The sequence below is a fragment of the Silurus meridionalis genome, chromosome 17 (assembly GCF_014805685.1).
Source record: "Silurus meridionalis isolate SWU-2019-XX chromosome 17, ASM1480568v1, whole genome shotgun sequence".
NCBI lineage: Eukaryota > Metazoa > Chordata > Actinopteri > Siluriformes > Siluridae > Silurus > Silurus meridionalis.
The window spans coordinates 4,218,777-4,229,501 of NC_060900.1; the positions used below are offsets into that span (position 1 = coordinate 4,218,777).

Here is a 10,725-nt window from a genome sequence, read left to right on the forward strand (position 1 = left end):
CGAGATGGTTTAGGGGTGAGCTGGACGCAGAGTGAAGGCAAAAGGGCCAACAAGTGCCAAGCATCTCTCGGGGAACTCCTTCAAGACTGTTGGAAGACCATTTCAGGTGACTACCTCTTGAAGCTCATCAAGAGAATGCCAGGAGTGTGCAAAGCAGTAATCAAAGCAAAAGGTGGCTACTTTGAAGAACCTAGAATATGACATTTTTCAGTTGTTTCACACTTTTTTGTTATGTATATAATTCCATATATAATTCCACATGTGTTAATTCATAGTTTTGGTGCCCTCAGTGTGAATCTACAAAAAGAAAACTCTTTGAATGAGAAGGTGTGTCCAAACTTTTGGTCTGTACTGTATATATATATATATATATATATATATATATATATATATATATATATATATATATATATATATATATATATATATAGATATATAGATATAATTTAACTAAAATAAATAAATCAGTGTTAAAAAGAAATCTGGTCCCGGATTTAAAGAGTGTGTTTATTTCGTGTAACACACAGAGGGAAGTTCTATCTGCACTCTTTCACGTACACGAGTGTACAGATGCAAACGTTTGGCTAAACTCACTGTGATTGACACGGGATTTCTTCCATCCCACCCTGTTCCATTCGAATCTTGTTTGTCATGTTGTGCTGATATGGAATGGAAACATTTTAGCAAATGAGATCACAGTGTTTGGCTTTAAAACAATAAGCATTGCAAAAAGAGGCGGTGTTTCTCCTTGGCTTGTTTGTTTGCTCTCGAACGACTCGGACATATCTTACCGTGTGCTGTTACACGTTTTAGAAAAGGACGATAAAACGGAATGAACAATGGCAGCTGGAAAAAAAAGTATTTTGTATTTAAAGGTCCACTGGGGATTTTTTTTTTCATCTTTTTAAAAAGAAAAATTCAAACATTTTCAAGAAAATTGGATTTCTAGTCTTTACTATGGGATAGTTTTTTTTTTTTTTTTTAAAAAAGGCAATCTTTTATGTTTAAAAAAATTGTGAGGAAAAAAAGAGCAATTTTCATTACAGAAAACAGCATTCAAAAACAAAAACATCATATGTGCATCGTCTATGGAGAGGGAATTTGGTTTTTGAATGTGGCTTGAAAAGAGCGATACACTTAAGTTTTTTTGTTTTTCTTTTAAACGTGCATAGAATGTGTCCTGGACCTACAGTAGTTGCTTTTACTTTCATCTATATGTCAATAATCTTCATTCAGGTATAACTGTATTACAGAAGATGTACGAAACGATAAAATGTTGGCCAAATATGGGTTTTAGAGAGCAGAAATGCTTGTGGGACCTATGATTAAACATGTGAATTTGGTTTTAATTTACTTGAATTATAAGGTAAAATTTTACCGGTTAAATATTATCAAAGTGTTTTGCCAAAATACCTTTTTAATACCCAGCTGCATATCTTTAACATTAAAGCCTCTTGCTGTAGCGCTTATTAGTTCACAAGGTTTAAACTGCAAGACCTCCAAATGTCTGGATATTCATGCACTTATAGTGGAATGCAGCCTGCAGTTAAAGCAAATGTACGATGTAAAGATGGCAAATGCCAATGAAGAGCACTTGTGTAAAATCATAGCTGGTCAAAACAAACCAACAAAAAATTAAACCTACAGGACTTCCAACATCCCAAAAGGAAGAAAGTACAAATGTCCTACATATAAACACACAGACAAGGGGAAACCTGTCTGTCTGTTATCACCCAGGAAAAACATCTGGAATGGAAGTGTACAAATGTGTGTCTGGGTCCATGGGCCCTCTGTGAATCCTACCACTCAACACCATTACAAAGAAAACGATTTCATTCTAATCAGATTTCAAATGCTGGTGTTCAATGAAAGGAGACAATTTCACTCCTACTGTATAATCTAGATTTTTGTGCGTGTTTAGCGGTGGCTGTTTCTTTCCCTACATCGATTTTTGTAACAGCGATAATATCTTCCAATAAATAAAAAAAATTGTAGTTTGAACGGAACCATAGGCGCCCGCCTTTTTGTTGTTCAAGATTTTACACTATCAAAGTGTGATGAAGACACAAAAAACAAAAAAAAAAATAAACGCTGTGACGGACGACTGACGGCTCCTCTGTGATTAGTGCTGATTTAGTCGGGAAGCTTGTCCCGAACTATTCATGTCCGTCTCGTCCTTTCCCCTCCCAAGCTGCTCTCATCGTCCCGGGACAGAAAGTACTTGAAGGACTCGTAGACGGACCAGGCGATGGCCGTTGAAGGCATCTGGTATATGACTCGTGCTTGAACTCCCTTAAAGAAGGCGGGGAAGCCTCCCAGCCTGTAGACCGTCCTAATAGTATTGGCCATGCCTGAAAGTTGTCCGCTCACGCGGGCCGAATTTAACGCCACGTCCTCTTGCGTGTTAAGGAGCGTCTTGCAGACGTCGAGCGGTGTGGTGAGGGCGGCAGACACGGCGCCTGCTGCGGCGCCCGATATTACGTGTGTTCCCGGGCGGTACTGCCGCTGTGGGTTGAGCCGTTCTTGCATCAGCTCGTACGTGATGAAGTGCAAAGCCTGGAACGGGATGTTCATGGTCAGCTGCGTGCTGTAGCTCCGGTAGAAGGCGGCCATGCCCTCGTTGCGGCTTATTTTCAGCACGCAGTCGACGAGGCCTCGGTACGGCGAGTTATACATTTGCATGCGCTGCTTCACCACTAAAAAAAAAGAAATCAGGCCAATTCTCACCTCAGATACTGTTACCAAGCTACCGGTATTATACCGTATTAGTATCAGATGCCTGACAGAATGAACAGGGAGACCACAGAATATGATCATTACGCTAACCAAAATGAACAATGCTACTTTACCTTCAGCAGGGTTCATGACCGCATCGTGGAGCACAGTAGCGACACTTCCTGCCACTCCTGTGAGGAAAAGAGGAGCAACATTACTTACTTCTCTACACATGACCTGTACAGTAAGGAACGCCGATGCCTTCTGGTCATACGCACCGTTGGCGATGTGGCTGTTTCCGCCGTTCTGAATGATGTCGCTGAGGCTGCGCTTGATTCGCTCGTAGCATGCGAAGTAAAGCGCGTGGGCCGGCCCCGCCCCCAGCACCGTTATGTTGAGGCCTCGGAGAGGCCGCATGAGGCCCTCGGTCATCACGATCTGTTTCAGAGCTCCGTATACACTCCGGTACTGAGCCTTCGGGTCCGGCTGCAAACTCTGCATGCGTGTCTAATAGGGGACAACAAGACACAAAAGAAAAGAAGCTTTTTTTATGGAAAAATTTACTAAAGTATGGACTGTGGTATGTCGTTTTATATATATATATATATATATTTTTGGCATCCCGAAATCGTTCTTTTCCAGTAAAACAGTGACATAAAAGTGGTCTGTATAATCAGAAGCATCTATGTTTTTACAATGGTGCCATTTTCCAGAGTGCAAGATTACCTTGTACGGCACACTCTGGTAAAAATAACCAAACAAACAAACAAAAACAAACAACCAAACCAATAAAATCACCAAAGAATTGAATTGGTGCATCTTTTTAGAATATAACCTCACACACAAGTTAGGTATTTAATCACTGAGTGATAAAAACGTTCGCGTTAAAAGATTTTTGTTTAATTATCCATTACCTAAATAACCTGCCTGAGCCTGTTTTACACTCATCCACTGTGCTTCAGGTTTCTGCGCTAACGAGTAGATGGTGCATGAGCTGAGATTAAGAAACAAGTTTGTTATAGGATTATTGTGTATATTCAGGCATGGCTGTCATAAACAGCAGTTTAAAACACACGTATCACGGCAGGCAGCGGCGGCGGGTTTAAGAATAATCCTCTGTGTTCTTTGGGCAATTCCGTCGAATACGGTAAACATCGCAGGAAAGCGTGACGGCGTGTAGAACTCTTCGCTGCTATAATTACAGAGTAAATATTGTAAGGTGGATTACGACTCCTTTGCAGCAAGATTAGTGTCCACGTGTCCCATTTTTTACGTTCGGAAAAAAATTTAAACTTTGTTTCCTGACTGTTGAACATGGAATAGAGGTTTAGGTGTGTGTGTGTGTGTGTTGTGGTGTTTTGTAACAGAGTCACCTGCTGGTCTGAACGCCAGTATTTTATGACTCTGCGGCCCTGACACTGCGTTGGGAAATGTTAACCACAACATCTTCAGTTTAGCACCATGCCTTGTGAACTCTGACTGGTTTGTCTTGTATGTGTATTTTTTCTTGGCTAATACCGAGTTCTGAGGTACTGCTACGCCCTGATTGAGTTTTTGAGCCACTCGTAATTCATTAGCATGCACATGGGACAGACAATCCCATCAAAATCATGGATATGTGGAAACACAGAGGGGGAAGATAATAAAATCTAGATGCGGGCATCATATCTCAAACTTTTTTTGCCATTTATTCTGTCATATCCAGCAATTACAACACCTACCAGGAAATGACTTGTTATAAAAGTTCTAAAAAACATGACTAGACACGTGCGACGTGTGTAAAACCCATCAGAAGTGCCTACAGTTGAACTCTAAGAAGCGAAAACGCATAAATCTGTTTTTTTGTTTTTTATTTGTACAAAAATTCCTATCAATAATACACTGTTAGACACCATAGCGTATCTAATTCATGTTAATTTAGCATCAAGTGCTATTTTATCTATGACATCATAATTATATTTGAGCAAATCACTTTAAAATGATCTCGCCTTGTTTGCTAAAGACGTTTGAATCCCAGACATTGAAAAGCATGACTGTTATAACGACAGGATTGGGTTTCTTGGAGTGTTACGCGTCTACTCAATTCATCTTTCACATTATAATAAAGACGAGCATTTACAAGCTTTGTATATACGACACCGGACAAAGTTTTACAACTGTTGAAATGACCTAATAAAGTTGCACAGCAAGTTGAAATCTGATTAAAGACGCAAATCAGCAATTATTTTTCCTCTGAAACAAGCGTAAACAGAGCTCGAATGCAAATTTGACTCATTTTAAGGTGTTTGGAAGTGATTTTTACCTCAGGTGATGAGCCTCAGGGATGTTGGTGACGCTCATTATTAAGGATCAAACTCAATTCTCATTTAAAATGTAGAATAATTTTAAACATGCCAGTTTCCTCATAGATAGATCGGGTTATCACTGTATAGACTGCTCCATTTGTACGTGTGATTGAAATCAATATGGGAAAAAAAACTATATTTCAGTAAAGGAAATTGTGCAGGTTTCAGATAGATCATAAAAAAAAAGTTTGATTTTGCCTTGAAGATTTAATAAAAAAAAATACAGAAAAAAAAAAAAGTCAATCTATAAGCCAAGAAATGGGGGAATCTGAGATTATTTACAGGATGAGCACAAATCTCTACGAGGTCACCCCAAAATCTAATGGAGCATCTTCCCAGAAGAGTGGAGGTCGTTATAACAGCAAACAGGGACTAAATGTTTAATGAGATGTTTACCAAACACATACTAATCGTATGCTTAGGTCCACAAACTTTTGTCCATATAGTATATACGTTCCTGTTTGTGTGTGTGTGTGTGTGTGTGTGTGTTTGTGGGTCATACGCCAATGGTCCAGTGAGATAACAGCACACGCCCTGACACTCCTCCAGACTCTCCCACGTGCTGATTAGCATGCACTGCAGCACAAGGTTAACAGCTAATTTCGGAAAACTATTTTTAAAAGTGCTCACCAACAGCCTGGAGAAGCAATTCAGACCGAATCAAGTTCAATTCTATAAAATTGGAAAGCTGATGAAATAGCGTAAACTCTATGGACATCAATCACAGCCGCGGTAGTAAATATACATACAAAGCAGTGCAGCTGTCTACATCTAGACAAGAATAACTGCTACAATGGCATCGAGCTTAAAAAAGTGTTACTGAGTGTGCCACGTGCGGCTTTTTCACGTCTGACACTATTGCTCAATAGTTCACTTTGTACAAAGGTTGTACATTGAAAGCTTAAGGCCGTCACACTTTTATACACACACAATAGGATTAGCCAATTCCTGACTTTTTCCTCCACGTCAGAAATTCCAGTTGTGTCGCTCCGCCGGACTTTCACTACAAGTGGAAGTGCTGTCATTCGCTTACAACACATTGTATTGGTTTTGGCAAGCGTCAGAGCTTTGATGTACTTGCCATTAAAGAAAAAATAAAAGTAATCCAAAGCAGGAAGAGGTTTTAAAGAATTCGGCACACTTCTGTGCGGTTTTCATTGTTCCTCTTCAAATGTCAGAAAGGGTCTGATTCTCTGATTTGCAGTTATTATATAAAAAAAAAAGAACAAATAAATACCTTGCTTACTGACCCCCCACTCCCCCCAGCTATTGTATACATTGAAATGACAATGGACGCATGCACACAGACACGTACACAGGGTTTAATCTCATTCGCACATCTTTTCTTAATTTTTAAACTGGCAAATCCTGCTAGCAGCTAGTCCTGTGCCAGTATCAGCAACACTTCTAGTGTATTAAATATGGATTTGTTTCCAAAAACAAAAGTTTTGTATGCCCCTTATAGTACAGCGATGTGTTAATCATTACAGATGCACTATTGGAATAATGCTATACAATATCATGTAGGGTAGGTGGTAGCTTATTGTTTAGGGCAATGGATTTTGGATTTTCAAATCCCAGAAACACCAAGCCGGGCCCCGGAGCAAGGCTCTTAGCTGATCAGTTGTATGAATGAAATAAACACAAGTCACTCTGGATAAGAGCGTCTGCCAAATGCTGTAAAATGTAAATAATGTTGTGGAATGTCCTGAGGCAAGTTCCCGCTTGATGAATCTGACAAGTCCAAAAAAAAAAAAAAAAAAAGAGTAATTTACAGCTTAACATCTGGAACTCTTGTAGATTTGACTGTTACAATGGAAGACCCTGGAGAGTCCTTCAAAAAAAAAGATTATCTTATTACAGTGCCTAAACTTTTTAAAGGAATGGTTCACCACACTCTATATCTGAGGTCTTGTTTTCATCGTAATTTAGACCTTTTGCTCTCCTGTTATACTTCATTTATCGGTGTCTTATTTCTCAGTCAATACTTATAATAAAAAATATAAAGAATTTGGTGGATCAGCATTTCATTACATACACATAGAGAAATTACAGCCCACTTCCTTTCAGATGAACTCCAACCCCCACCCAGTTTATTAAGCACCTATCCTGGCTTTGTGCTGTCCAGACACGTACTATGTTCTGGTCGACCCACACCACAAGCTCATTCTGGCAGTGATGTAGGAAACGCTGACAATAGGCAAACGAAAGCAGCGATGAATAGCTCTCAGGCCTTATCAGACACGATGTCATATTTCCAGCCCTTGCATTTGAGCGCTACTAGGAGTCTGTGGAACTTTGGTTCCAGCACCAGCTTTTGTAAATAGCCTTCACCTTATCCAAAAAAAAGCTCACAGGATCATGGAGATGCATTTCCCTAATCCAAAACTATGTTCACTGTTCACCGAGTTCAGCACGAATATGAATGATCTGTTGTTTTAAATGACCTGAACTGAGGATTCATGTTGAAAAAACATTTGTAATGGTTACAATGGAAACTATATTGGTTTTAATGGAAATAATAGTGTGACTCTGTGGGTGTTTATTGGTAAATGTCGATACCATTACGGATATATTTACAGGATGCCAATAGCAACCATCAGGACATCATTATGCATGCAGATTTGATTTGATAATAAGAAACCATTAAGTAATAGGTAATGGTTTGTAATGGAATTTGTATTGGAAACCATTAATATCAATATTCGTGGTTTCTATTGTTATTTCCCAGCAGATCTGGTATATCTTGTTTCCGATATTTTAGCTACGTTGAGGGTTTATACACGTCACAATGTTGCGATACGGTGTACTACTAATTAACTGTATACACATTAACTAGATAGGTGAGATTTTTCAGAACCAGAAGTTGTGAAACGCTGATGAAACCGATCGAAATGTGGCCACGTTATGGTTAAACGTATAAAATGACGATGTTATCAGGCAGAAATATTTACATACAACGCACAGACAGAACCCGAAAAGACCCTGAGAAACGACTTGCTGACTTTTTGCTGTAACCAGGAAGTGCTACAATGTGAAGTGTGTTATAAGACAGTTGGTGTCTTATACATGTTTTTAGCCAACTCAGTTTCTAAAACAACCAAAACAGAGGATTGATAATTATCTCAATGGAGATCATTTGACCACCATCTCATTAATAAGAAAATTTCAGTATCGGATCAATACCCTCCCTCTGGATGCATTTCTCTTTGAATGGAGACCACTTTGCGCAGCAGACGAGGGTTCCAGAGGATACAGAGCGAACTCAAGAACTACGAGGATGGATTTGGACTGTAATTAATATAAACAGTCTGCTCAATGGTTTAGGACTGCATAAATATTTGAGCATTTGTGCACCCATCGCGGAAAAGCAAACCTCAACAACGATGAAACTGTAATGAACTGACATTCGATAGCATCCAGATGAGGATGGGGGTCCCTTTTGAGTCTGGTTCCTTTCAGGGAGCTTTTTTTCTTGCCACTGTAAACACTGGCTTGCTCATTAGGGATAAACTTATTAGGCAAATTGTATAACTTATTTATCTCTGTACAGCTGCTTTGAGACCATGTCAATTGTAAAAAAAATAAAAATAAAAAAAATAAACGATGTACAATATAAATTTTATTTCATTCTAATTGGATCAGTATTGACTCAGTATCAGACGATACTCAGACATCCGATTTCCAAATAGTTTTAAACGGAATGGACGTTAACAGGACTACCATGGAAGCAGGTATTGCTTTATGGAGCTAGAAGTAGGTGTGAAGGGTGTGAGGCAGGAGAACACTCAAAAGTAAGCGCACCACACACTCATTCAGAATCATCCAGATCCAAATACGGTCCCTTTTGAGTCTGGATCCTCTCAGGGTTTCTTTGTCAAAGCATCTCATGGAGCATTTCCTTGCTGTTATCATCCCTGATTTCCTATTTAAAGATCGACGTACAGGCACTTACACATAAATGTACATTTTATAACCTATTTATCTCTCTAAAGTCGCTTTGGCACAGCGTCCATTGTTAAAAGCGCGACACAAAACCCATAGAATTGTAAGCTGATCTTTCTCAGTTCAGTATCGGATCAGAATCAGAAGATATCGGTATTGTTTTATAGTCTCGATGGTGATGAGGTTGTTTCTAATCTAGTAGTTTCACGGTGGTTATGTTGAGCACTTTTGCAGTCACTAGTCTAAGATTAAATCCTGTTTGGGTTTGTTCAGGGTCTTCAATGACATGTTCCACAGCTTTAATGACACGTTCTAAAGGGTTCTCAGTGTGAATGAGTGGAAAAAAAACAAAGCCTCCCCAGACAAAAGCCCATGCTCAAGACCTAGCTGTAGGTTCACTTGATCTTCAGAGATGATTCCTGCTATGAAACGTGCACGAGGAGAAACTGTGGCAAAACAGGAAACGACGTTTTTGGGATACAAAACTCCAGAAGGGTCATCAGATATAACTTTTTTTAGTTTTTACTAAATTTTCAATCAATAATGATATGAATGTTATACACTTGTTAAGGCTATACTTTGTAAATGTATGTATTTTTGTTGTTATTTATTTCTGGAACGCCGGAAGGAAGGTCATCATGAAGGGAAGTCCTGAAGGTGAGAAGGAACTGTCCTAAACATGGAGTGTGTGGACTTGTATTCTACTTTAACTTGTTATATTGGAGTAGAAAAGTCATAAAGACAAACAACGCTCATTTGCTCGATGCACCAAAGTTCTCGAGGTGTCAGACACACACACACACACACACACACACACACACACACACACACACCCCTGTAGTGGTGTAAGTGCTCTAAGAGAAGCTGAACCGCCTCCTAAGGGCCGCGTCCTAAACCGCGATAAACTGAATACATAGTGCACTAGGTAGGGCAGATCATTGTGCTGCGTGAACGCGCCTTATGTAGGGAGGGAACGTCGATTTCGGACTCACCCATGTCTCGAAAGTTAGAAGCTGCCATGTGCATGTTAAGCGCTGGGTTTTACCTTAACGGAGTCCACCGGGTACATGACCGTGTGCTCCAGCACTCCAGCCACCGCGCCGGCCGTCATGTGCGTGCTGAAGGACACGTGCACAGGCAAAGTCTCGTAGCTGTCGTCCTCGGAGCCCGCACCGTCGCCTTCACCTTCTCCTCCGCCCTGCAACTCCGACATCTCCAGGCTCGCCACTACCGGCTCGGCGCGCAGCTCCATGCAGTCAGCAGCCTCCGCTGGGGGGGGCACCGTACACTACTCCGTGTTTCCACACGACACGCTTGTACACAACCACTACAAAACACTCGCACAGACGCATGTACACCAGCCCCAAGTCGGACTGGCGGACGCTCCCGCCGCGTGCAACCCGGAGTTACGGAACGTCGTGTGACGTCATTACGGTCAGCGCCGACGTCGCGCCGAGCTGAGCGAATCAAAACACGGGAGGCGGAGCGAGAGATCTGTGACGAGATACGATTCGCAAAACTCAAGCAAGTGCGATCGGTGATATTTTTTCTTTTAACTTTTTATACACGTGAATGGGATTTCATGAAATCAGGGAAGTCATGGGTACTCATGTTAACTCAGTACTCTCAGTAAACATGATCCAATAACTCATCACTCTCAGTAAACATGATCCAATAACTCAGTACTCTGAGTAAACATGATCCAATAACTCATCACTTT

General features: G+C 40.4%; 1 protein-coding gene across 1 annotated transcript; it reads right to left on the reverse strand.

Moving 5' to 3' along the window:
- Positions 1 to 488: 488 nt before the first annotated feature.
- Positions 489 to 10,433, reverse strand: slc25a37 (solute carrier family 25 member 37). Its single transcript, XM_046871869.1, has 4 exons — positions 10,051 to 10,433; positions 2,994 to 3,222; positions 2,850 to 2,906; positions 489 to 2,696 (listed from the first exon to the last, which is right to left on the reverse strand). The coding sequence occupies exons 1-4, from the start codon at positions 10,255 to 10,257 to the stop codon at positions 2,161 to 2,163; spliced, it is 1,029 nt and encodes a 342-aa protein (XP_046727825.1). The 5' UTR covers positions 10,258 to 10,433; the 3' UTR covers positions 489 to 2,160.
- Positions 10,434 to 10,725: the final 292 nt, after the last annotated feature.

What these genes read in the sequence shown, in the direction of transcription:
- slc25a37 (XM_046871869.1), bottom strand. Translation starts at nt 10,257, where the DNA reads ATGGAGCTGCGCGCCGAGCCGGTAGTGGCGAGCCTGGAGATGTCGGAG. An exon ending in ACCCGGTGGACTCCGTTAAG is followed by an intron (nt 3,223 to 10,050) that starts GTAAAACCCAGC and finishes GTCCCCTATTAG; the next exon opens with ACACGCATGCAGAGTTTGCA. An exon ending in AAACAGCCACATCGCCAACG is followed by an intron (nt 2,907 to 2,993) that starts GTGCGTATGACC and finishes TTTTCCTCACAG; the next exon opens with GAGTGGCAGGAAGTGTCGCT.